Consider the following 27,261-nt stretch of genomic DNA (forward strand, 5'->3'; position numbering starts at 1 on the left):
TTGAGATTGAAGGTCGAAGGTCAAGGTCACGGTCACTGTTACTAAAAATAAAAAAATTGTTTCCTTGTGATAACTGAAGTTCCTTTGGGCCTATCAAACACAGTACAGTTTTTCCTTGCTACAAGTGCTTGTATGGGATTGCTTTTCATGTCCAAAGGTCAAAGGTCAAGATCACTGTTACTATAAATAGAATATCTGTCTCCATGCAATATCTCTCATAATCGCCAAACTTTCTGTGCAGGTGACACATCCATTTCCGGGGAATTCTTATGTCTTGGAGTTAATAATCTTAGTAATTATGTAGTTATTTGAAAATACATTGGTCCAACTTACCTGTAACTAGCTGCATGCTAAATCTAATTTTAGGAATTATTGACACTGTTTCTGCATTTTGTCAGAATCTTCAAAGAAATTGGATAATTTGTGGCATGGCAAGTTTACAGGTAAAACATAATCCTTAGGGGAGTGGTATGTGTAAACAAACCTCACCAAGCTGTTACGAGAACAAGAGCTGCAGCAAGTCAGCCTGTGGGTTATAAAGGCTGGATAGATTCACTAATATATTTATTTAGAGCACTATTGACTTTTGTTCACCTGGTCTGTAAGGATGGACTGACGAGCTTTTCATGGGACATTGTCTGTCATCTGCCAACTTTTCTTGTAAACTCCATTAATAATTAGTCACGAACAACTGAACAGATTTTGACCAAGCTTGTTCTAAAGGATCCCCCCGCCCCAAAATGGGCCTTAGGGGCAGGGCCTGATAGAGAAAATATAGCAAATTCTTTCAAATTATTCCTCTTCTGTAGGAATGAATGACTTTGGTCCAAATTTGGTCCGAAGCATCCTTGGGAAAGGGAAACCAATTTTCAATTTTTGAGTTGCCTGGGAATTGTGATCACAATGTCTTCGTCAACGGTGTCGACGTCATCACCGTCCTCACAAAGTTTCCGTGCGCTTATTAAGCCCAAACATCATACAGACCTTTCTTACCAAAAGTGCCTGCATGGGATTGCTTTCCAGGTCCCAAGATCAAAGGTCAAGGTCACCGAGACTAAAAATAGAAAATGTGTTTCTGTGTGATAATTCGAGTTCCCTTAGACCAATAGAACTCAAACTTCATGCAGACCTTCCTTACCAATAGCTCTTGCTTGGGATTGCTTTTCAGGTCCAAAGGTCAAAGGTCAAGGTCACTGTTACTGAAAATAGAAAATTTGTTTCCTTGTGACAACTCTTGCAGTCACCGAACTTTCCCCGCAGGCGACCTTTTTGTAATTGTCTGACCCTTTTGCTTATAATTAATAGTGAGGAAATATAAACTGAAAATGCATCTACTTCTCTGCCCAGATCTATAGGCTGGTGGGTGAGGCCCAATAAAGGAATTATTTGTAATTGTGATAACTCCTAGACGGCTTTGTCATAATCTCTCAGATATCCAGGTGATTGATGCAGGTCCCGTGGGCCTCTTGTTGCTATTTATTATGGCTTTTATATAAATCTATGCATGTAGTCTATTATTATGGTTCAGTGAATCTGGGAAATGTGCACTGAAGTATGCATGGCATGTACCTGATCATACAGTCACCAAAGTAACCCTGGACGGTGGTTGGTCTTGTATATTAATACATTGGGAATATATTAATATTTGGACAATAGATAAAATACAATGATTTTTTTCTGTGGTCTTTACCCTGTCACCCCTACTGACCACATTGGACTTCAAATGATGAATGAATGGCAGATTCAACTTAAGTTTCTTAGGGTTGAAAGGGTTAAACTTCATGTGTTGATTCTCCTTCTTTACTTGCACTCATTTGATTCTGAATCTGATTCAGAGAACTAAATGGCTGAGAGTTAAGTTTAGTAATGCTATTTCTAATTTACAGAAAGTGCTGGTGACATCAAATTTCATATGTTAGTTCATTCTGTTATCAAATCAGTAATAAAAGAGAAAAAAAACCAGTCTTACATAAAACCAATAAGGATCTTTCAGTGGTAGGAACCATCAAATCAGTAATAAAAGTAGAGAAAACCTATCTTACATCAAACCAATAATTATAAGGATCTTTCAGTGGTAGGAACCATCAAATCAGTAATAAAAGTAGAGAAAAACTGTCTTACATAAAACCAATAAGGATCTTTCAGTGGTAGAAACCATCAAATCAGTAATAAAAGTAGAGAAAATCTGTCTTACATAAAACCAATAGGGATCTTTCAGTGGTAGGAGCCAAGGTCCCTCTGGGATCTCTTGTTTACATGCCATGGGGATGCATTTGTTGTGCCACAGTTGTCTCACAGACATCAAGTGTGATCAGATCAGATTTCTGTCATGTCTTCAGTTTGATCTAGACCGTAGGATAAGTAAGAGCCTGTAGGATAATTAAGAGCCTGTTGGATAAGTAAGAGCCTGTAGGATAAGTAAGAGCCTGTAGGATCGTGAGACTGTAGGATCAGTAAGAGACTGTAGGATAAGTAAGAGCCTGTAGGATCAGTAAGAGACTAGGATAAGTAAGAGACTAGGATCAGTAAGAGCCTGTAGGATCAGTAAGAGACTAGGATAAGTAAGAGACTAGGATCAGTGAGAGACTGTAGGATAAGTAAGAGACTAGGATCAGTGAGAGACTGTAGGATAAGTAAGAGACTGTAGGATCAGTGAGAGACTGTAGGATAAGTAAGAGACTGTAGGATCAGTGAGAGACTGTAGGATAAGTAAGAGCCTGTAGGATCAGTGAGAGACTAGGATAAGTAAGAGCCTGTAGGATCAGTAAGAGACTAGGATAAGTAAGAGACTAGGATCAGTAAGAGCCTGTAGGATCAGTAAGAGACTAGGATAAGTAAGAGACTAGGATCAGTGAGAGACTGTAGGATCAGTGAGAGACTGTAGGATAAGTAAGAGACTGTAGGATCAGTGAGAGACTAGGATAAGTAAGAGACTGTAGGATCAGTGAGAGACTGTAGGATAAGTAAGAGCCTGTAGGATCAGTGAGAGACTAGGATAAGTAAGAGCCTGTAGGATCAGTAAGAGACTGTAGGATCAGTAAGAGACTGTAGGATCAGTAAGAGACTGTAGGATCAGTAAGAGACTAGGATCAGTGAGAGACTGTAGGATCAGTGAGAGACTGTAGGATCAGTGAGAGACTAGGATCAGTGAGAGACTAGGATCAGTAAGAGACTAGGATCAGTGAGAGACTGTAGGATCAGTAAGAGACTGTAGGATCAGTAAGAGACTGTAGGATCAGTAAGAGACTAGGATCAGTAAGAGACTAGGATCAGTAAGAGACTGTAGGATCAGTAAGAGACTAGGATAAGTAAGAGACTAGGTTCAGTAAGAGACTAGGATCAGTAAGAGACTGTAGGATCAGTGAGAGACTAGGATCAGTGAGAGTGTGTAGGATCAGTGAGAGACTAGGATCAGTAAGAGACTAGGATCAGTAAGAGACTGTAGGATAAGTAAGAGACTAGGATAAGTAAGAGACTAGGTTCAGTAAGAGACTAGGATCAGTAAGAGACTGTAGGATCAGTGAGAGACTGTAGGATCAGTGAGAGACTGTAGGATCAGTGAGAGACTAGGATCAGTGAGAGTCTGTAGGATCAGTAAGAGACTAGGATAAGTAAGAGACTAGGATCAGTAAGAGACTAGGATAAGTAAGAGACTGTAGGATCAGTAAGAGACTGTAGGATCAATATGTGACTAGGATAAGTAAAAGCCTGTAGGATCAGTAAGAGACTAGGATAAGTAAGAGCCTGTAGGATCAGTAAGAGACTAGGTTCAGATAGAGACTAGGATCAGTAAGAGACTGTAGGATCAGTAAGAGACTGTAGGATCAGTGAGAGACTGTAGGATAAGTAAGAGCCTGTAGGATCAGTGAGAGACTCTAGGATCAGTGAGAGACTGTAGGATCAGTAAGAGACTGTAGGATTGTCATTGATATCAATTAAGTAAAGGAGAGGTGAGGTTACAGGAAATATCATTGATATAAACTAAGTAAAGGAGAGGTGAGGTTACAGGAAATATCATTGATATAAACTAAGTAAAGGAGAGGTGAGGTTACAGGAAATGTCATTGATACAAATTAAGTAAAGGAGAGGTGAGGTTACAGGAAATGTCATTGATATAAATTAAGTAAAGGAGAGGTGATGTTACAGGAAATGTCATTGATATAAATTAAGTAAAGGAGAGGTGAGGTTACAGGAAATGTCATTGATATAAATTAAGTAAAGGAGAGGTGAGGTTACAGGAAATGTCATTGATACAAATTAGGTAAAGGAGAGGTGAGGTTACAGGAAATGTCATTGATACAAATTAAGTAAAGGAGAGGTGAGGTTACAGGGAATGTCATTGATAAAAATTAAGTAAAGGAGAGGTGAGGTTACAGGGAATGTCATTGATAAAAATTAAGTAAAGGAGAGGTGAGGTTACAGGGAATGTCATTGATAAAAATTAAGTAAAGGAGAGGTTAGGTTACAGGAAATGTCATTGATATAAATTAAGTAAAGGAGAGGTGAGGTTACAGGAAATGTCATTGATAAAAATTAAGTAAAGGCGAGGTGAGGTTACAGGAAATGTCATTGATACAAATTAAGTAAAGGAGAGGTTAGGTTACAGGAAATGTCATTGATATAAATTAAGTAAAGGAGAGGTGAGGTTACAGGAAATGTCATTGATACAAATTAAGTAAAGGAGAGGTGAGGTTACAGGAAATGTCATTGATAAAAATTAAGTAAAGGAGAGGTGAGGTTACAGGGAATGTCATTGATAAAAATTAAGTAAAGGAGAGGTGAGGTTACAGGATATGTCATTGATACAAATAAAGTAAAGGAGAGGTGAGGTTACAGGAAATGTCATTGATACAAATTAAGTAAAGGAGAGGTTAGGTTACAGGAAATGTCATTGATATAAATTAAGTAAAGTAGAGGTGAGGTTACAGGAAATGTCATTGATATAATAGGCCAGTTTCACAATCGCAAAATGTAAAGAGTTATTTCCCCTGAATTTCGCGAAAACGAGGCTCAGCCTGCTGACAAGTTGACAGTCACAAAGGGTGTGCCTAATGAGTGTCCTGTGAGGGTTTTTGCACGCCCCGCATTTCGTTAAGTGATATTATTAAATATTTTTTTCTGTATCATACAGATGAATATCTAACCTATGAAGATGTCAAATTTGACTTTGATATAACGAGTGCATATTATGCAAATGTACCGGCGAACGTGCCATAAACATACGAGTGTCCTGTGAGGAATGAGTGTCCTGTGATTGTTTTTACACGCCCCGTAACTCATTAAAGTATATATTTTAAAATTATGTTTTCTGTATCATACAGATAAACATTGAGCCTATTACCATACAAAAGTTGACTTTGATTGCACGAGTGCATATTATTTAAATGTACTGTCGCAGTTACATTGCAGGGTGTCCCGCGGGGTGTTCGCACGCCCCGTGATTTTGTTCACAGGTAGACTACCAATGCAACCTCGGGTACTTTGCCGCAGGCATGGTCATGATCACTGGTGATCGAACTGCTCAAACTTTAAAACCGTGTCCGTTATATAAGAATTACAAATACACGTAGATCTATATACGTATTTTCTCCCAAAGTCCGTTTATTAGAATTATACCGTGGAAATAACTTTATTACTCTTGAAATATACGTATTTTCTCCCTAAGTCCGTATATTAAAATTATACAAGAAATAACTTGCCTTCCCATGTATAGAAAATATTGTTGTTATTACTATATGACCAACACACACATCTGTACATTTATGCACATGTATATAAAACATACATATAATATAGAGGATATCTGTGATACTTATTAGAGTATATATATATACACCTCTTTTATTTAATCACTCGAAAATACGCATCACATAAAATAAAAAACAAACAGAAAATTAACAAAAGGTATCATAATTGTCCTGTTACACTTGCATTCGTTACTGCCTTTTGTTGCGATAATGTCCATGATAATGTCCATGACCCGTACATTGACATCGACACAGCATTGGGCTGAATTGAATAGTCGCGAAACAAAACTGGTCATTGACAAGTCATCAACCACTTCACATAACTGAGGCAATAATTTACAGTGAGTTAGTTGGCATCACAAATCAATTCATATACTGTTAATCACCTTTTGAAAAAAGAACGATGTCTACAAATAATTATGTTTAATAAAATGTAATGAAAAGTAAAATCCTTCAATATTTAACTAACGCTCACGATCAACATGTACACCAAGAAAATGCACAGTTTTAACTTTTAATGTAATTTCTAATTACACGTATTTATTAAAAGTGCAAATACACTGTCTACATAGTTAACGCACTTATAAAGTTGAAATACATTTAAATATATAATTGACGGCAGTACTGCTTTTTCGTACATTACCAATAACAGTTGTTTTTAACATTTAAAATGTATGGCCTATATTTCGTAGAGTAGCGCAAAAATCTTAACCTATTTACCCTGTACTCAGTAATGACTTCAAAATAAGTTAAACAATTAGTTAATATTCATATCTATTACACGCCTATCAATATTTAACAAAATGTGCAAAAAACTGACAGGACACTCACCTTACACTTACTGTAAATTCGTCGTAGCATTTGCTAAAATGTACTTGTTCTATCAAAGTCAAATTTTGCACATTGGTAGTAATAGACATCGCGTATATGTACGAATTGTGGGGTGTGCAAATACCGCACAGGACACTGCACCGAAAATGAATGAATTATTATGCTTTCTTCGCATCAAACTCGATGTCAATTTTTGCATGTTAATAGGTTCGATGTTCATCCGTATGATGCAGAAGGAATTAACAGAAAATACTATTTAACGAATTACGGGGCAAAACCTCTCACAGGACACTCATTCCTCACAGGTCACTCATTCCTCACAGGACATATGTATATGTATTGCACCGTACCTTCGCCGGTACATTTGCATATTATGCACTAGTCTAATCAGAGTCAAATTTTGCATATTAATCTATTAGATGTCCATCTATATGATACAGCAACTATAATTTTGAAATATCATTTAATGAATTACGGGGCGTGAAAAAAACGCTCAGGACACGCATTCACTTTAACACATTTTATTGACGAACCATGACGTTATTCACCTGTCAACCTGTTTGTACAGGACAACTTTTCAGAAATTGACAAATTTTAAGTATTAATAACAGATTACCAGCACATTAGCTTAAATATAATGTATAAGTTACTTTACCCTATTAATCATTGCTTTATATTGTTCAATCATATATTAAAACCTCTAATTCAAGTATCTTATAGCAATTCATTGATTTATCATAAATGTGTCAATTACATGTAAAAGGAGCAGCACAAACCGGCTATTTTCGGAGTCAAACATCAATGAAAAAAGTGTCATGAAGCACTTTGAAAAAAGGTTTCAGCAGTTTAATTAATTACCAGTGATCCATGCCTACGAGATAATTATGGAGTTGGTGAAAAATAAATTCGACCATTTTCCTCGAGTCTCCACTCCATATGCGATCTTTTGCTGACATTTGCAATTGCTCGTAGGAAATTTCTTTCTCTATGTCAAGCGCCTTAGATAGGTCAATCCCGGCGGTAGAGTCCGATACATCACTGGCATCTATATTATCCGCGGCATTTAACTTGATTTTAAGAGAAATACGTCTCGCTATTAGAGCAGATTTGTTTCCTGTTACATTCTCACCGCTGTATTTTTAAATCTCTTTCAACTCAGCAACCTTCAGTTTGTTTAAATCTTCCGTGTTGTTCAACTTAAAATTCAAAGCCGACATTGTTGACATTGGAGACAAACACGGAAGTGTCTTTCAGCAGGCTTAGCCTCGTTTTCAGAAATATTCAAGGGAAATAACTCTAAATTGTAGTCGATTGCAGGGATTGTGAAAGTGGTCTATTAAGTAAAGGAGAGGTGATGTTACAGGGAATGTCATTGATACAAATTAAATAAAGGAGAGGTGAGGTTACAGGAAATGTCATTGATACAAATTAAATAAAGGAGAGGTGAGGTTACAGGAAATGTCATTGATATAAATTAAGTAAAGGAGATGTGATGTTACAGGGAATGTCATTGATACAAATTAAATAAAGGAGAGGTGAGGTTACAGGAAATGTCATTGATACAAATTAAATAAAGGAGAGGTGAGGTTACAGGAAATGTCATTGATATAAATTAAGTAAAGGAGAGGTGATGTTACAGGAAATGTCATTGATACAAATTAAGTAAAGGAGAGGTGAGGTTACAGGAAATGTCATTGATACAAATTAAGTAAAGGAGAGGTGAGGTTACAGGAAATGTCATTGATATAAATTAAGTAAAGGAGATGTGAGGTTACAGGAAATGTCATTGATATAAATTAAGTAAAGGAGAGGTGAGGTTACAGGAAATGTCATTGATACAAATTAAGTAAAGGAGAGGTGAGGTTACAGGAAATGTCATTGATATAAATTAAGTAAAGGAGAGGTGCAAGAACAGCTAGAATGAAGATGAGTCTTTACTGTCCGACAGATTAAAAACTACTTGTTTTCTGTCCGGCAGATTAAAAACTACTTGTTTTCTGTCTGACAGATTAAAAACTCCTTGTTTTCTGTCGGACAGATTAAAAACTCCTTGTTTTCTGTCGGACAGATTAAAAACTAATTGTTTTCTGTCTGACAGATTAAAAACTATTTGTTTTCTGTCAGACAGATTAAAAACTACTTGTTTTCTGTCTGACAGATTAAAAACTCCTTGTTTTCTGTCTGACAGATTAAAAACTCCTTGTTTTCTGTCTGACAGATTAAAAACTAATTGTTTTCTGTCTGACAGATTAAAAACTACTTGTTTTCTGTCTGACAGATTAAAAACTCCTTGTTTCCTGTCTGACAGATTAAAAACTACTTGTTTCCTGTCTGACAGATTAAAAACTCCTTGTTTTCTGTCTGACAGATTAAAAACTACTTGTTTTCTGTCTGACAGATTAAAAACTCCTTGTTTTCTGTCTGACAGATTAAAAACTCGTTGTTTTCTGTCTGACAGATTAAAAACTACTTGTTTCCTGTCTGACAGATTAAAAACTCCTTGTTTTCTGTCTGACAGATTAAAAACTCCTTGTTTTCTGTCTGACAGATTAAAAACTACTTGTTTTCTATCTGACAGATTAAAAACTCCTTGTTTTCTGTCTGACAGATTAAAAACTACTTGTTTTCTGTCTGACAGATTAAAAACTAATTGTTTTCTGTCTGACAGATTAAAAACTACTTGTTTTCTGTCTGACAGATTAAAAACTACTTGTTTTCTGTCTGACAGATTAAAAACTACTTGTTTTCTGTCGGACAGATTAAAAACTCCTTGTTTTCTGTCGGACAGATTAAAAACTCCTTGTTTTCTGTCCGGCAGATTAAAAACTCCTTGTTTTCTGTCCGACAGATTAAAAACTACTTGTTTTCTGTCCGACAGATTAAAAACTCCTTGTTTTCTGTCTGACAGATTAAAAACTCATTGTTTTCTGTCGGACAGATTAAAAACTCATTGTTTTCTGTCGGACAGATTAAAAACTCCTTGTTTTCTGTCTGACAGATTAAAAACTCCTTGTTTTCTGTCTGACAGATTAAAAACTCCTTGTTTTCTGTCGGACAGATTAAAAACTCCTTGTTTTCTGTCTGACAGATTAAAAACTCCTTGTTTTCTGTCTGACAGATTAAAAACTCCTTGTTTTCTGTCTGACAGATTAAAAACTCCTTGTTTTCTGTCTGACAGATTAAAAACTCCTTGTTTTCTGTCTGACAGATTAAAAACTACTTGTTTTCTGTCTGACAGATTAAAAACTCCTTGTTTTCTGTCCGACAGATTAAAAACTCCTTGTTTTCTGTCTGACAGATTAAAAACTCCTTGTTTTCTGTCCGACAGATTAAAAACTCCTTGTTTTCTGTCCGACAGATTAAAAACTCCTTGTTTTCTGTCTGACAGATTAAAAACTCCTTTTTCTGTCCGACAGATTAAAAACTACTTGTTTTCTGTCCGACAGATTAAAAACTCCTTGTTTTCTGTCCGACAGATTAAAAACTCCTTGTTTTCTGTCCGACAGATTAAAAACTCCTTGTTTTCTGTCTGACAGATTAAAAACTCCTTGTTTTCTGTCTGACAGATTAAAAACTCCTTGTTTTCTGTCTGACAGATTAAAAACTAATTGTTTTCTGTCTGACAGATTAAAAACTCCTTGTTTTCTGTCTGACAGATTAAAAACTATTTTTTTCTGTCGGACAGATTAAAAACTACTTGTTTTCTGTCCGACAGATTAAAAACTACTTGTTTTCTGTCGGACAGATTAAAAACTCCTTGTTTTCTGTCTGACAGATTAAAAACTCCTTGTTTTCTGTCCGACAGATTAAAAACTACTTGTTTTCTGTCCGACAGATTAAAAACTCCTTGTTTTCTGTCTGACAGATTAAAAACTCATTGTTTTCTGTCGGACAGATTAAAAACTCCTTGTTTTCTGTCTGACAGATTAAAAACTCCTTGTTTTCTGTCTGACAGATTAAAAACTCCTTGTTTTCTGTCTGACAGATTAAAAACTCCTTGTTTTCTGTCTGACAGATTAAAAACTAATTGTTTTCTGTCTGACAGATTAAAAACTCCTTGTTTTTTGTCGGACAGATTAAAAACTATTGTTTTCTGTCGGACAGATTAAAAACTCCATGTTTTCTGTCTGACAGATTAAAAACTACTTGTTTTCTGTCTGACAGATTAAAAACTCCTTGTTTTCTGTCTGACAGATTAAAAACTACTTGTTTTCTGTCTGACAGATTAAAAACTCCTTGTTTTCTGTCTGACAGATTAAAAACTCCTTGTTTTCTGTCTGACAGATTAAAAACTCCTTGTTTTTTGTCGGACAGATTAAAAACTATTGTTTTCTGTCGGACAGATTAAAAACTCCTTGTTTTTTGTCGGACAGATTAAAAACTATTGTTTTCTGTCGGACAGATTAAAAACTACTTGTTTTCTGTCGGACAGATTAAAACCTACTTGTTTTCTGTCGGACAGATTAAAAACTTATTGTTTTCTGTCGGATAGATTAAAAACTTATTGTTTTCTGTCAGACAGATTAAAAACTAATTGTTTTCTGTCTGACAGATTAAAAACTACTTGTTTTCTGTCTGACAGATTAAAAACAACTTATTTTCTGTGGGACAGATAACTAGCTATATATCTATCTTACAAAGAAGAGGTCGTGATATATTATAGTTATTTAAGTCGAAGACCTTAGAGAAATCACTAAATATTAAAATAGAGTGCTCGTAATTTTCTAGAGAAGTAATTTTGAGTGATACATGTACATATCAATAAGCTGATGTGTTGTGGAATGGTTAGGCAGGAAACTGATAGTTGTAAATTAGATCATATTCAATAAAAAAAATTATCATTATTAACTTGTATACTATAAAGGTACAAAGTTTATCTATATAACTGAAAAATGAAATTGGTCTATAATTTGAAGTGCTACTTGGGTCATCAACTGGAGAGTGAAATTGGTCTATAATTGGTAGTACTTGGGTTGTTATAGCTTTAAAAACAGGCAAGAATCGGTATACACAAGAAGATAAAACAAAAAATAAATATTAAAGGTTGAGATATAGAGAGTTGAGTGGATACTTAAGTTTAAGTGTTTTATTGCTAATACCATCAGGGTCTGTTACCTTGTGTACATTCAATACATTTAACTTAACTAGGAAATATTTTTTATTTCAGACAAAACAGAGTTTGTACAACTCTCAAAAAGTGGTAAATCTTTATCTAAAACACTAATTAATTAAACATATAAAGTAGTTATTCAGGAATTCACACTTGCTATCAGCTTCATATATTACTTCATTTGTAACACGGTCTATAAAATAATAGGGATATTTCTGTATTTGTTGGAACTTCAAGTATATTTGAAAGAAGTTTCCAATACATATTTGCGGGTTCTTATTAATTCTATCTATCACTGCTACTATGTTCTAACATATTTCTATAATACGTTTTTTAATCATTTTGTTTGCTCTATTTCTCACCTGCTTATTGTTTTTTCTATTGTTCTCTGTATTGTTATCAAAGAGGATCTATTTCTAATATATAAAGTTTACACAACGAGTGGTTGTTGGATATCTTAATCAAGATAACCTGGGTTACAAAGAAATGCCAGAAAAATAAATCTTAAATAGGTGAGCTTATGCCATACCGTAGCGTCCGTCGTCCGTCCGTCCCGTCGTCCGTCCGTCCGTCAACAATTGACTTCTTCTTCATAACCACAGATCAGAATTTGACCAAATTTGGTCAGAAGCATCCCTATGAGGTGGGGACTCAAAATTGTACAAATGGTGGGGCTGACCCCCTGGGGGCCTGAGGGGCGGGGCCAAAAGGGGTCAATATAGCTATATTGATATAAACAACGACTTCTCTGAAACCGAGCAATGGATATCACTCATATTTGCCTGGTAGCATCACTATGGGATGGGGATTCAAAATTGTACAAATGATGGGGCTGACCCCCCCAAGGGCCTGAGGGGCGGGGCCAAATGTGGTCAATTGGGCTATATTGATATAAGCGACTTCTTCTCTGAAACCGAGCAATGGATATCACTCATATTTGCCTGGTAGCATCACTATTGGGTGGGGATTCAAAACTGAACAAATGATGGGGCTGATTCCCCAGGGGACTGAGGAACGGGGCCAAATGTGGTCAATTGGGCTATATTGATATAAGCGACTTCTTCTCTGAAACCGAGCAATGGATATCACTCATATTTGCCTGGTAGCATCATTATGGAGTGGGGATTCAAAACTGAACAAATGATGGGGCTGATTCCCCAGGGGCCTGAGGAACGGGCCAAATGTGGTCAATTGGGCTATATTGATATAAGCGACTTCTTCTCTAAAACAGCTCATATTTGACTGGTAGCATCCTTTTGGGTAGGGATTCAAAATTTTATAAAGGAAGGAACTGACCCCCCGGGGTGCAGAGGGTGGGGTCAAAAGGGGTAAATTGGTTAAAACAACTTCTTTTCTGAAACTAAGCAATGGATATCACTCACATTTGTGTGGTAGCATCCCTATGGGGTTGCGCCAAAAGTCATTTTCATTTCATGGATTAATGCATTTTTTGGCATCAAAACCTCACGTACCCATATAAAATGCCTATGATATATTGACAAAGTAATACCAGTGACAAATATGCTTAATCATCATTCTTGTTTCATATCTCATGAAATCCAGGTGAGCGATAAAGGCCCTCTGGGCCTCTTGTAATTTTGGGTTAATTACTTGTCATTATTCACACACTACATACACCCTTGAAATGCTGCAGTGTAAGCTGAGGAATGTTCATTTCATGTAAAATCTAAGTAAATTTAAGATGTGCCTGGCTACCTTAATTTTCTGTCATGATTCCAATGGAATAGACAATGTTACATTAGTCTATAACTTCAATCATACTTACTGTTGCCTGACAATAGTCTGTCATGCTGAAATGTTTGCTCTTCCATCGGGATATATATCGGCTCTGACTGTACCCAGTAAAAATATGGTATGCCCATATTTGGCAATCATCTTTCATTTCGTAATCCAAGAGAGGGGGGGGGGGGGGGGGGGTCCATCATTTTCACTCTTGCATAAGGTCGTATCCCAGGATACACCCAGCCCCTACTTTTCCCATTTTCAATGTACTCAAATTGAACATAATTTGTTTTAAGTTTATGAATTTTTTTTATTCTTTCAGATTTAATACAGGGGAAGGTAGAGCAGTGTGATCTTACTACTCAGGAGAAACAGCTGTACCCTCACTGTACTACCAAGATAGATGTAAGTAACACCGGTGTATCAATGTTTACTTCCCTACATTTATACAGCTGTGTAGACTAGAGCAGTGCGATCTTACTACTGAAGAGAAACAGCTGTACCCGCACTGTACTACCAAGATAGATGTAAGTAACGCTGGTCTATCGATGTTTACTTCCCAACATTTATACAGCTGTGTAGACTAGAGCAGTGTGATCTTACTACTGAAGAGAAACAGTTGTACCCTCACTGTACTACCAAGATAGATGTAAGTAACGCCGGTCTATCAATGTTTACTTACCAACATTTATACAGCTGTGTAGACTAGAGCAGTGTGATCTTACTACTGAAGAGAAACAGCTGTACCCTCACTGTACTACCAAGATAGATGTAAGTAACACCGGTCTATCAGTGTTTACTTCCCCAAATTTATACAGCTGTGTAGACTAGAGCAGTGTGATCTTACTACTTAGGAGAAACAGTTGTACCCTCACTGTACTACCAAGATAGATGTAAGTAACGCCGGTCTATCAATGTTTACTTCCCCACATTTATACAGCTGTGTAGACTAGAGCAGTGTGATCTTACTACTGAAGAGAAACAGTTGTACCCGCACTGTACTACCAAGATAGATGTAAGTAACGCCGGTCTATCAATGTTTACTTCCCAACGTTTATACCTCTGTGTAGACTAGAGCAGTGTGATCTTAATACTCGGGAGAAACAGTTGTACCCGCACTGTACTACCAAGATAGATGTAAGTAACGCCGGTCTATCACTGATTACTTCCCAACATTTATACAGCTGTGTAGACTAGAGCAGTGCGATCTTACTACTCAGGAGAAACAGCAGTACTCACACTGTACTACCAAGATAGATGTAAGTAACGCCGGTCTATCACTGATTACTTCCCAACATTTATACAGCTGTGTAGACTAGAGCATTGTGATCTTACTACTGAAGAGAAACAGTTGTACCCGCACTGTACTACCAAGATAGATGTAAGTAACGCCGGTCTATCACTGATTACTTCCCAACATTTATACAGCTGTGTAGACTAGAGCAGTGCGATCTTACTACTCAGGAGAAACAGCTGTACTCACACTGTACTACCAAGATAGATGTAAGTAACGCCGGTCTATCAATGTTTACTTCCCCACATTTATACAGCTGTGTAGACTAGAGCAGTGTGATCTTACTACTGAAGAGAAACAGTTGTACCCGCACTGTACTACCAAGATAGATGTAAGTAACGCCGATCTATCAATGTTTACTTCCCAACGTTTATACAGCTGTGTAGACTAGAGCAGTGTGATCTTACTACTGAAGAGAAACAGTTGTACCCTCACTGTACTACCAAGATAGATGTAAGTAACGCCGGTCTATCAATGTTTACTTCCCAACATTTATACAGCTGTGTAGACTAGAGCAGTGTGATCTTACTACTGAAGAGAAACAGCTGTACCCGCACTGTACTACCAAGATAGATGTAAGTAACGCCGGTCTATCAATGTTTACTTCCCAACATTTATACAGCTGTGTAGACTAGAGCAGTGTGATCTTACTACTCAGGAGAAACAGTTGTACTCACACTGTACTACCAAGATAGATGTAAGTAACGCCGGTCTATCACTGATTACTTCCCAACATTTATACAGCTGTGTAGACTAGAGCAGTGCGATCTTACTACTCAGGAGAAACAGCAGTACTCACACTGTACTACCAAGATAGATGTAAGTAACGCCGGTCTATCACTGATTACTTCCCAACATTTATACAGCTGTGTAGACTAGAGCATTGTGATCTTACTACTGAAGAGAAACAGTTGTACCCGTACTGTACTACCAAGATAGATGTAAGTAACGACGATCTATCAATGTTTACTTCCCAACGTTTATACAGCTGTGTAGACTAGAGCAGTGTGATCTTACTACTGAAGAGAAACAGTTGTACCCTCACTGTACTACCAAGATAGATGTAAGTAACGCCGGTCTATCAATGTTTACTTCCCACATTTATGCAGCTGTGTAGACTAGAGCATTGCGATCTTACTACTGAAGAGAAACAGTTGTACCCGCACTGTACTACCAAGATAGATGTAAGTAACGCCGGTCTATCAATGTTTACTTCCCAACATTTATACAGCTGTGTAGACTAGAGCATTGCGATCTTACTACTGAAGAGAAACAGTTGTACCCGTACTGTACTACCAAGATAGATGTAAGTAACGCCGGTCTATCAATGTTTACTTCCCCACATTTATACAGCTGTGTAGACTAGAGCAGTGTGATCTTACTACTCTGGAGAAACAGTTGTATCCTCACTGAACTACCAAGATAGATGTAAGTAACGCCGGTGTCTCAATGTTTACTTCACCACATTTATACAGCTGTGTAGACTAGAGCATTGCGATCTTACTACTGAAGAGAAACAGTTGTACCCTCACTGTACTACCAAGATAGATGTAAGTAACGCCGGTCTATCAATGTTTACTTCCCAACGTTTATACAGCTGTGTAGACTAGAGCAGTGCGATCTTACTACTCTGGAGAAACAGTTGTACCCTCACTGTACTACCAAGATAGATGCACTTAAAAGGAAATAATTTGATTTTAGCTGTAAAAAGATGTAACCCTGGATGATTGCATGGTGATGATCGAGTCAGCTGTGATTGTAGACTATGGCGACAGTTATAATGGCAGATTATTTTGCGGATAATATTTACCTGTGTCTTCATGGATCAGATTTTCATGAACGTTACAGTGGCCTGCGAAATAGTGAAAATATTATCCCTGAGAAAATGACCAGGGATACTGTATGTTATAGTGTTTGTCTTCTTTTCAGTGGATGAAGGCGATGTGGAAGTCTGATCCGTGTTACCAGTCGTACGGAGTAGATGGATCCATCTGTTCATTTGTCATGTATTTAAGTGAGGTAGGTTTGTTGAGATGTTATATCATCCAATCACCACTAATATAGTTGTCCCTCTATACAGTCACCACTAATACAGTTGTCCCTCTATACAGTCACCACTAATACATCTGTCCCTCTATACAGTCATCACTAATCTTGTTGTGTGACTGGCTGGTCACCACTAATCTTGTTGTGTGACTGAACAGTCATCACTAATCTTGTTGTGTGACTGGCTGGTCACCACTAATCTTGTTGTGTGACTGACCAGTCACCACTAATCTTGTTGTGTGACTGGCCGGTCACCACTAATCTTGTTGTGTGACTGAACAGTCATCACTAATCTTGTTGTGTGACTGACTGGTCATCACTAATCTTGCTGTCTGACTGGCCAGTCACCACTAATCTTGTTGTGTGACTGGCCAGTCACCACTAATCTTGTTGTGTGACTGACCGGTCATCACTAATCTTGTTGTGTGACTGACCAGTCATCACTAATCTTGTGTGACTGACCAGTCACCACTAACCTTGCAGTCTGACTGGCCAGTCACCATTAATCTAGTCCTCCTTCTATTCAGATAAAGTAATATTTCTAAGACATTAAGGACATCTGATTTAAGATCAGTCCTGATTATGTAAGAATTTTTTTATCTCTAATGGCTTCAGTTATTTACTCTTTGTCCATATATTTTCATGTACCTTAGCTGGGAATTATTCAAAATGTTCAGTTTTCAAAATTGTTGACAATTTGTTATTGTTTAATTTCATTGATTCTATGTCATTTAATTCTGTATACAGATTGAAGGTTGGTGTCCTACGAAGGCCTGGAGAGGAAATATCAAACCCCCGAAAGAGGACATGTCAAAAGTCAAATTTGTAAGTCGGGCCGAATATTATACCGCTAAAGGAACTCTTTTCTAAAGTGATGTTGGTAATTTTGAAATAATTGATATAATTGAAAAATGTTCTTTAACATCAAAATAAAAGATGATCGTGATTATTTTTTATTATTTGATTGCATGATATACCGGCTAATGTTACGACAGATTAACAAGCATTGATGAAAATTCTAGTCGATCCAAATGAGCGTCAGAGCTATGCTCAATTATTTCAGATTTATAATCATTGACGAAAAATTCTGGTCCATCAGGACTTTTTCTCACTGGTTTGGGAAGGGTCCTTTTTGTCTCATTTTGGGAAGAAAATTGGTGAATTGGGAAAGATTTTTCAGGAGTAACATGCAAATTTTGGGAATATGGCTTTAAAATGAAATAATTCCAATTGGGACTGATATGGGGTCCATTAACAGCCCCAGAAAGCCCTCAGAAAAAGCCCCGTCGATTCAAATGAGCGTCAGAGCTACGCTTGATTATTTCAGATTTACAAACGTTGATGAAAAATCTAGTTCAATCCAAATGAGCGTCGGAGCTACGCTTGATTATTTCAGATTTATGAATGTTGATGAAAAATCTAGTCGATCTAAATATGCGTCAGAGTTATGCTTGATTACTTCAGACTTGTTTTACAGGCTAATGTTACGACAGATTTACAAGCGTTGATGAAAATTCTAGTCGATCCAAATGAGCGTCAGAGTTATGCATGGATCAGAATGAGAATACGGAGGCTCTGGGACAAATGGACGGGAGGTATCAAAAGACTTACTAAAAAACAAAACCTGGAGGGCAGGCGACGTAAAAAAGTAAAGATATTATTTATTTTGTTATCTTCCTGTCGTCAGTATTACCTACATGTTTACGGACCTTGTTTACGCAGAAGGAAGAGTTTGTCACCTATAATACATACTTGTAAAATGGAGAAGTTTGGTTCGAACTCTGCTAAGGCAGATTGTGTTTCTCATGGAGATAAATATGAGATGGGTCGTGTAGTCTCTGTTGAGGCTGTTTGTGTTTCTCAGGGAGAGAAATATGAGATGGGTCGTGTATTTCTCATGGAGGTAAATATGAGATGGGTCGTGTAGTCTCTGTTGAGGCTGTTTGTGTTTCTCAGGGAGGTAAATCTGAGATGGGTCGTGTATTTCTCATGGAGGAAATATGAGATGGGTCGTGTATTTCTCATGGATGTTAATATGAGATGGGTCGTGTAATCTCTGTTGAGGCTGTTCATGTTTCTCAGAGAGATAAATATGAGATGGGTCGTGTGTTTCTCAGGGAGGTAAATCTGAGATGGGTCGTGTATTTCTCATGGAGGTAAATATGAGATGGGTCGTGTAGTCTCTGTTGAGGCTGTTTGTGTTTCTCAGGGAGAGAAATATGAGATGGGTCGTGTATTTCTCATGGAGGTAAATATGAGATGGGTCGTGTAGTCTCTGTTGAGGCTGTTTGTGTTTCTCAGGGAGGTAAATCTGAGATGGGTCGTGTATTTCTCATGGAGGAAATATGAGATGGGTCGTGTATTTCTCATGGATGTTAATATGAGATGGGTCGTGTAATCTCTGTTGAGGCTGTTCATGTTTCTCAGAGAGATAAATATGAGATGGGTCGTGTGTTTCTCATGGAGGTAAATCTGAGATGGGTCGTGTATTTCTCATGGAGGAAATATGAGATGGGTCGTGTATTTCTCAGGGAGGTAAATATGAGATGGGTCGTGTATTTCTCAGGGAGGTAAATATGAGATGGGTCGTGTATTTTTCAGGGAGATCAATATGAGATGGGTCGTGTATTTCTCAGGGAGATCAATATGAGATGGGTCGTGTATTTCTCATGGAGGTAAATCTGAGATGGGTCGTGTATTTCTCATGGAGGTAAATCTGAGATGGGTCGTGTAGTCTCTGTTGAGGCTGTTTGTATTTCTCATGGAGGTAAATCTGAGATGGGTCGTGTATTTCTCATGGAGGTAAATCTGAGATGTTTCGTGTATTTCTCAGGGAAGTAAATCTGAGATGGGTCGTGTATTTCTCAGGGAGGTAAATATGAGATGGGTCGTGTATTTCTCAGGGAGATCAATATGAGATGGGTCGTGTATTTCTCAGGGAGATCAATATGAGATGGGTCATGTATTTCTCATGGAGGTAAATCTGAGATGGGTCGTGTATTTCTCATGGAGGTAAATCTGAGATGGGTCGTGTAGTCTCTGTTGAGGCTGTTTGTATTTCTCATGGAGGTAAATCTGAGATGGGTCGTGTATTTCTCATGGAGGTAAATCTGAGATGGGTCGTGTATTTCTCATGGAGGTAAATATGAGATGGGTCGTGTATTTCTCATGGAGGTAAATATGAGATGGGTCGTGTATTTCTCATGGAGATAAATCTGAGATGGGTCGTGTATTTCTCATGGAGGTAAATATGAGATGGGTCGTGTATTTCTCATGGAGATAAATATGAGATGGGTCGTGTATTTCTCAGGGAGGTAAATCTGAGATGGGTCGTGTATTTCTCATGGAGGAAATATGAGATGGGTCGTGTATTTCTCATGGAGGTAAATCTGAGATGGGTCGTGTATTTCTCATGGATGTTAATATGAGATGGGTCGTGTAGTCTCTGTTGAGGCTGTTTGTGTTTCTCATGGAGGTAAATATGAGATGGGTCGTGTATTTGTCATGGAGGTAAATATGAAATGGGTCGTGTATTTCTCATGGAGGTAAATCTGAGATTGGTCGTGTAGTCTCTGTTGAGGCTGTTTGTGTTTCTCAGGGAGGTAAATATGAGATGGGTCGTGTATTTGTCATGGAGGTAAATATGAAATGGGTCGTGTAATCTGTGTTGAGGCTGTTCGTGTATTTCTCAGGGAGGTTAATCTGAGATGGGTCGTGTATTTCTCAGGGAAATAAATATGAGATGGGTCGTGTAATCTCTGTTGAGGCTGTTTGTGTTTCTCATGGAGATAAATATGAGATGGGTCGTGTATTTCTCAGGGAGGTAAATCTGAGATGGGTCATGTATTTCTCAGGGAGGTAAATATGAGATGGGTCGTGTATTTCTCAGGGAGGTAAATCTGAGATGGGTCGTGTATTTTTCAGGGAGATCAATATGAGATGGGTCGTGTATTTCTCAGGGAGATCAATATGAGATGGGTCGTGTATTTCTCATGGAGGTAAATCTGAGATGGGTCGTGTAGTCTCTGTTGAGGCTGTTTGTATTTCTCATGGAGGTAAATCTGAGATGGGTCGTGTATTTCTCATGGAGGTAAATCTGAGATGGTTCGTGTATTTCTCAGGGAAGTAAATCTGAGATGGGTCGTGTATTTCTCAGGGAGGTAAATCTGAGATGGGTCGTGTATTTCTCAGGGAAGTAAATCTGAGATGAGTCGTGTATTTCTCAGGGAGGTAAATATGAGATGGGTCGTGTATTTCTCATGGATGTAAATATGAGATGGGTCGTGTATTTCTCATGGAGGTAAATCTGAGATGGGTCGTGTATTTCTCAGGGAAGTAAATCTGAGATGGGTCGTGTATTTCTCAGGGAGGTAAATCTGAGATGGGTCGTGTATTTCTCAGGGAAGTAAATATGAGATGGGTCGTGTATTTCTCAGGGAGGTAAATATGAGATGGGTCGTGTATTTCTCAGGGAAGTAAATCTGAGATGGGTCGTGTATTTCTCATGGATGTAAATATGAGATGGGTCGTGTAATCTCTGTTGAGGCTGTTTGTGTTTCTCAGGGAAGTAAATCTGAGATGGGTCGTGTATTTCTCATGGAGGTAAATATGAGATGGGTCGTGTAATCTCTGTTGAGGCTGTTTGTGTTTCTCAGGGTGGTAAATCTGAGATGGGTCGTGTATTTCTCATGGAGGTAAATATGAGATGGGTCGTGTAGTCTCTGTTGAGGCTGTTTGTGTTTCTCAGGGAGGTAAATCTGAGATGGGTTGTGTATTTCTCATGGAGGTAAATCTGAGATGGGTCGTGTAATCTCTGTTGAGGCTGTTCGTGTTTCTAAGGGAGATAAATCTGAGATGTCTGGATCGGTCTCTGTATTTTTCACATTGTATCGTTTGAAAATGTATTGAAAACCGTATACACTGTACAAACAAGGAATTTATCTTCAAGCATCAGCAGTTACAGTTTTAACTTCAAATCCTCATCTATCACTTCATAGTAACAAGGTCAAAAGTTCATGGTGACATCAGACTATATCAAAGGGAGGTAAATCTTTGTATACATATGTTAGAACAGGGGAGGTAAGTCTGTATACATATGTTAGAACAGGGGAGGTAAGTCTCTAGTGTATGTATGTTAAAACAAGGGTGGTTAATCTCTATATGTGCATTAAAATAAGGGAGGTAAATCTCTGTATAAAGGGAGGTAAATCTCTCTGTATAAAGGGAGGTAAATCTCTCTGTATAAAGGGAGGTAAATCTCGGTTTATGTTTGTTAAGATAAGGGAGGTAAATCTCTCAATAAATGTAAGTTATAGCAAGGCAGGTATGTGTATGTATGTTAAAACAAAGGAGGTAAATCTCTGTATTTGTGTAATAAAACAAGGGAGGTAAATCTCTATATTTGTGTAATAAAACAAGGGAGGTAAATCTCTATATTTGTGTAATAAAACAAGGGAGGTAAATCTCTATATTTGTGTAATAAAGCAAGGGAGGTAAATCTCTGTATTAGTGTGTTAAAACAAGGGAGATAATCTCCCTGTATAAAGGGAGGTAAATCTCTGTTTACGTTTATTAAAATAAGGGAGGTAAATCTCTCAGTAAAGTATGTTACAGTAACTCTGTACTTTCATTTCAGGTATTAGTTCATTTGGGGCTGCTTTCCAAACAATCGGGATGGGGAATTGCTGAAAATCAATTCAAAGGTAAAAAAATCATTTATATACCACAAAACAGGAGGCCCATTAGGGGAACTTATGAAAACACAGTATTAATATTGTACAGGAGGCCCATTAGGGGAACTTAATCACAGTATTAATATTTTACAGGAGGCCCATTGGGGGAACTTAATCTCAGTATTAATATTTTACAGGAGGCCCATTAAGAACTTAGGGATACACAGTATTAATATTGTAGAGGAGGCCAATTAGGGGAACTTAATCACAGTATTAATATTGTAGAGGAAAGCCCATTAGGGGAACTTAATCACAGTATTAATATTGTACAGAAGGCATATTAGGGGAACTTAATCACAGTATTAATATTGTAGAGGAAAGCCCATTAGGGGAACTTAATCACAGTATTAATATTGTAGAGGAGGCCCATTAGGGGAACTTGTCATGTTTTAAAGACATGTTTTATGTGAGGATGGCACAAATGAAAGTACACGACAGTTTTAATATTGTACAGGAGGCCCATTAGGGAAACTTATGCAAAAACAGTTTTAATATTGTACAGGAGGCCCATTAGGGAAACTTACGCAAAAACAGTTTTAATATTGTACAGGAGGCCCATTAGGGAAACTTACGCAAAAACAGTTTTAATATTGTACAGGAGGCCCATTAGGGAAACTTACTCAAAAACAGTTTTAATATTGTACAGGAGGCCCATTAGGGAAACTTGTGTAAAAACAGTATTAATATTGTACAGGAGGCCCATTAGGGAAACTTGCAAAAGTCATATTAAGACATTTTGTACAGGAGGCCTGTTAATGGTATATTGATTAAGGTATTAATATTTCACAGGAGGCCCATTAGGGGAACTTTGTATTGTATCGATGTGAGAAAGTTACTAATTAAAGTATTAATATTTTACAGGAGGCCCATTAGGGGAACTTTTGTATTGTATCGATGTGAGAAAGTTAATTACTATAGAACTTTTGTATTGTTTCGATGTGAGAAAGTTACTAATTAAAGTATTAATATTTTACAGGAGGCCCATTAGGGGAACTTGTGCAATGGAGTGATCTTCTTTCTACATTATTTATATTGGGACATGACCTCATTGTAACTAGTGAAACCGACCAGCTAGCAGGGTAGGTATATCATTATACACACATAACACATATAATGAAATATGCCTTAAAGAACATTTTTGATTGCACACACTGACAGAAATTTAAAGGTATATAAGATGAAAACGTGACGAATTTTGATGATGATGTATTGAATACGGTTATTAATGAAAAAAAGTACAGTTATCATGGATCATTGTTTCAATTGATAATTAAACAATGAATTTGCTTGATAATTGAGTCTTGATTATGTTAATGATTACGATATATAATAAATACATGTATATTGATCTTGGTCTTAAAAGTCATGAAAAGAAACACTAGCATTTTTTGTTTGTTTTTTTTTTGGCAGAAATCATGGATCTTATAGAATCTTATTTTGGCCTGTTGCGTTGACAGGGATATCTCGACATGAGTTTAAGAGTTTGGCTGGTCAGCACACGAGGGTTGAGATATCCTTGTCCATGATACAGGCCATATTTGATTATTTTCTCACATACTTAATAATACAACAAAATGTAAGTGATTGTGAAACCTTTTTATTGCACCATCATCAATGTCCCATGAAATTGTGTGTCAAAAGTGATGAAGTTATAACTTTGTGACATGGTTACCCTACATAAAATGATGATTTCATCATTTTGTGATGTGGTTGCCCTACACAAAATACTGATATCATCATTTTGTCATGTGGTTACACTTCATAAAATGATGATGTCATCACTTTGTGATGTGGTTACATGAAATGATGTCATCATTTTGTGATGTGATTATGCGACATAAAATGATGATGTCATCACTTTGTGATGTGGTAACACTACATAAAATGATGATGTCATCACTGTGTGATGTGGTTACGCGACATAAAATGATGATGTCATCACTTTGTGATGTGGTTACGCTACATAAAAAGATAATGTTCTGCTATTGAGAGTAGCATCATAGCACATGCTAGTTGTCTTTCTGTACCTGGCGCGAGATTGATCTATCCCATCCCTAGCGACCACGGGGTCACCCCGTAAAGTATGTGAGAAATAATGATCCCTGTCACAGTGTTGGAACATTCAGATTTGGTTTGGTGATGTCTGAAACCTAATACATTTCTCTCCTCAGATTGTAATACACATGTAAGTTAGTTGGGATAACCTCGGTATACTTGCTCTCATAGACCATTGTTATTAACAATATGTGGACGTCGGAAATAAATTGTTTTAATTTGAATCTCCTCATTTCAAGGGATATTCATTCTTCTGATAAAAATTTAATTAAAGTTTTGAAAATTGTTTTATTAGCTGAATGAATTCATACATCAAAGTTTTAGATTTTGATTAAAAAATGTTTGAAATTGTAAATATGATCGCGTCTCTTGTCATTTCTTATCTGGAGATGTGATCTACTTGAAATATACCAGGAAACACTTGGTGAATTATTGGAATTGTTGTACTCTTCTGCAGCTTGAATAAAACTTTTGTCATTTTAGAGGATTTGAATGACCCTGAAAGAAATTGATAAGTAGTGTAGGAAAATTATTTGTGAGAAACTTTATCCGCATTGTCTACTTGACTATGAATTACTAACCCATAAAATATTTACAGACTAGTGTAAACAACAACAACAACTGTTATCAACTAATAGCTGTTGATCTTAACTTCATAATTATGGTATATGTAGTACAGCTATCATTTCCCTGAACCATTTGATCGAGATATCCCTAGGATATAGCCTATCAAGATATGATGATAAGTCTAATGTTATTGTGAAGTTTCCATTTCCTTAACAGAGGATTTAATGCCTTGTTAATGTGAAGTTTCCATTTCCTTAACAGACGATATTACATGTGTTTCATTCATGTAAGATTTTTTAAGAAAATGAAAAATTTACAGCAATTTATTTAGATACAAAAATTCATGTGAAATGGAAATAGATATCAGAAATATTTTTTAAGCATTTGTTAAAGTTAAATTTTACCAGACTGTTATCAAATCTTAAATGGCAGTCACTTCATTTCTCTCTTTGATAATATCCTAATCCATGTGTTGTCAAGAAGGGATGACATCACAATGGAAACTACAGGGAATCGGCAAACAATTACAGCCTAACTTGGTGCTGTTACTCATTAGCATGATTGGTGTAATGGGTGTTATTACACTGCCATTAGGGTGGTCATCTGATAATTGGTTTTTGATGGGTTTTTAATTGGTTTTTGATGGGTTTTTAATTGGTTTTTGATGGGATTCTGATTGGTTTGAGGTTACAAACAATTAATGTATGAAGCATGTGATTGAGATTTTAATTGCTATGATATACTGGTTTTTTTAGTTATTGGTACCAGTAAAACCAATGTGTTGAAGTATTTGTATGTGGTTGACAATGCATTGAACTATATGTATGTGGTTGACAATGTATTGAACTATACGGTAAACCTCCGGTTAGTTCGAACAAAATTAAATAAATATTGACGAACCGGTTCGAATAATTCGAAATTATGCTTCAGAAAATAAGCGTGAGTTCGAACTATTCGAGTCAATATCGGCGAAAATCTCGGCAGAGTGGAATCATTAGACACAAACACATCCATCGTAAATCTGATACGTAACAAGGGCGGCCAGAACAATGGCACATTTATAAGTAAGTAAAATAATAGAATTTTATTTAATTCAATGTTAATTGATCGTTAAACGTTCTTCATTTCCCGATAATTATGATGGTTATTGCGCGAAGCCGCTCGGTTAATGCGTAGCTACAGTAGGCCCCAAAACAGTACAGTACACGTTTCATTTGTGACACAAAAGTTAAACATTTGTACAGTATAATCTTTGCATGGTTATATAGTTTATCTGAATCAGAAACTATCGCTATATTATTGTAATAAATGGTCTCTTCAATATATAAAAAGCAGTCTACAAAACCTGTTGCATTTACGAAAGCACTACTGTAAAAATAGGCGATAGATTCTATATGTTGGTAAAATTAGGTCAGAACATCAACATGTCTGTTTTTAAATATGCCCAGTCGTATTATCTACCAAACATAGTTGATACCTGCAAAATTATTCATCACTAATTCGGACACATGTGGATTGTTTTGACTGGATATGAATGCTTTTCACGTCACTCAGCACGATCGGGCAGCCGATCCTTCAACTTTACCGCAAGCGACACCTCGCGTGGACTGCTTACCCTATATAGCTAGCGTGAGGTCGCAGGTTTTCAGGTAATGCCTTGATTGGCCATACTTAAGAGATGTCCAGTCACAATTAAATAATCATAATGCTAAGTTAACACTAATTATATGTGAAAATACACGGACGATTTCTCAGTTTGCCATACAGCGCGAATACAATTATCGCATGTTATTTATACATTATCGGGGCCTTAATTTGCAATCAGCTGTCTCGTGCGTGGTGCAATGTAAAAAACTGAAATAACGTTAAAATATGTGGCATATATTAAATCACAGACGCATTCTAATGATCACGCATACAATCTAATAACATAAACGTGCTTGCTGATCAAATTGAAATCTTGGCATTTTTTTCTGGGCCGGTCATCGGGGCCGAGTCGCCGCGAGCTTTCAATGGAGTTTGCCGAAAATAATCTTACTCTACGTTCTTCATTTGACAAGTTCGAACTATCCGAAATGGTGTCAGTTATAAACAGCCAGAGTTCGCACTATTACTAGCTAAAAAAGTATTGTTTTT

At 37.0% G+C, this 27,261-nt stretch overlaps 1 protein-coding gene across 3 annotated transcripts in view; it reads left to right on the forward strand.

Annotated features, from left to right (window-relative positions):
• Positions 1 to 27,261, forward strand: part of LOC117317713 (alpha-1,6-mannosylglycoprotein 6-beta-N-acetylglucosaminyltransferase A-like) — a 100,863-nt gene that overhangs the window by 40,709 nt on the left and 32,893 nt on the right. For 2 of the 3 annotated variants that reach the window (XM_033872602.1, XM_033872603.1), the window contains 7 exons: positions 11,746 to 11,778; positions 13,754 to 13,836; positions 16,655 to 16,744; positions 17,519 to 17,596; positions 18,249 to 18,419; positions 22,407 to 22,473; positions 23,480 to 23,582. In XM_033872602.1, the coding sequence (XP_033728493.1) occupies positions 11,746 to 11,778; positions 13,754 to 13,836; positions 16,655 to 16,744; positions 17,519 to 17,596; positions 18,249 to 18,419; positions 22,407 to 22,473; positions 23,480 to 23,582 (625 nt within the window). The remainder of the gene's footprint in view (positions 1 to 11,745; positions 11,779 to 13,753; positions 13,837 to 16,654; positions 16,745 to 17,518; positions 17,597 to 18,248; positions 18,420 to 22,406; positions 22,474 to 23,479; positions 23,583 to 27,261) is intronic. The other variant, XM_033872604.1, reaches the window with a different exon arrangement.

The sequence above is a fragment of the Pecten maximus genome, chromosome 19 (assembly GCF_902652985.1).
Source record: "Pecten maximus chromosome 19, xPecMax1.1, whole genome shotgun sequence".
In the NCBI taxonomy this organism is placed as follows: domain Eukaryota; kingdom Metazoa; phylum Mollusca; class Bivalvia; order Pectinida; family Pectinidae; genus Pecten; species Pecten maximus.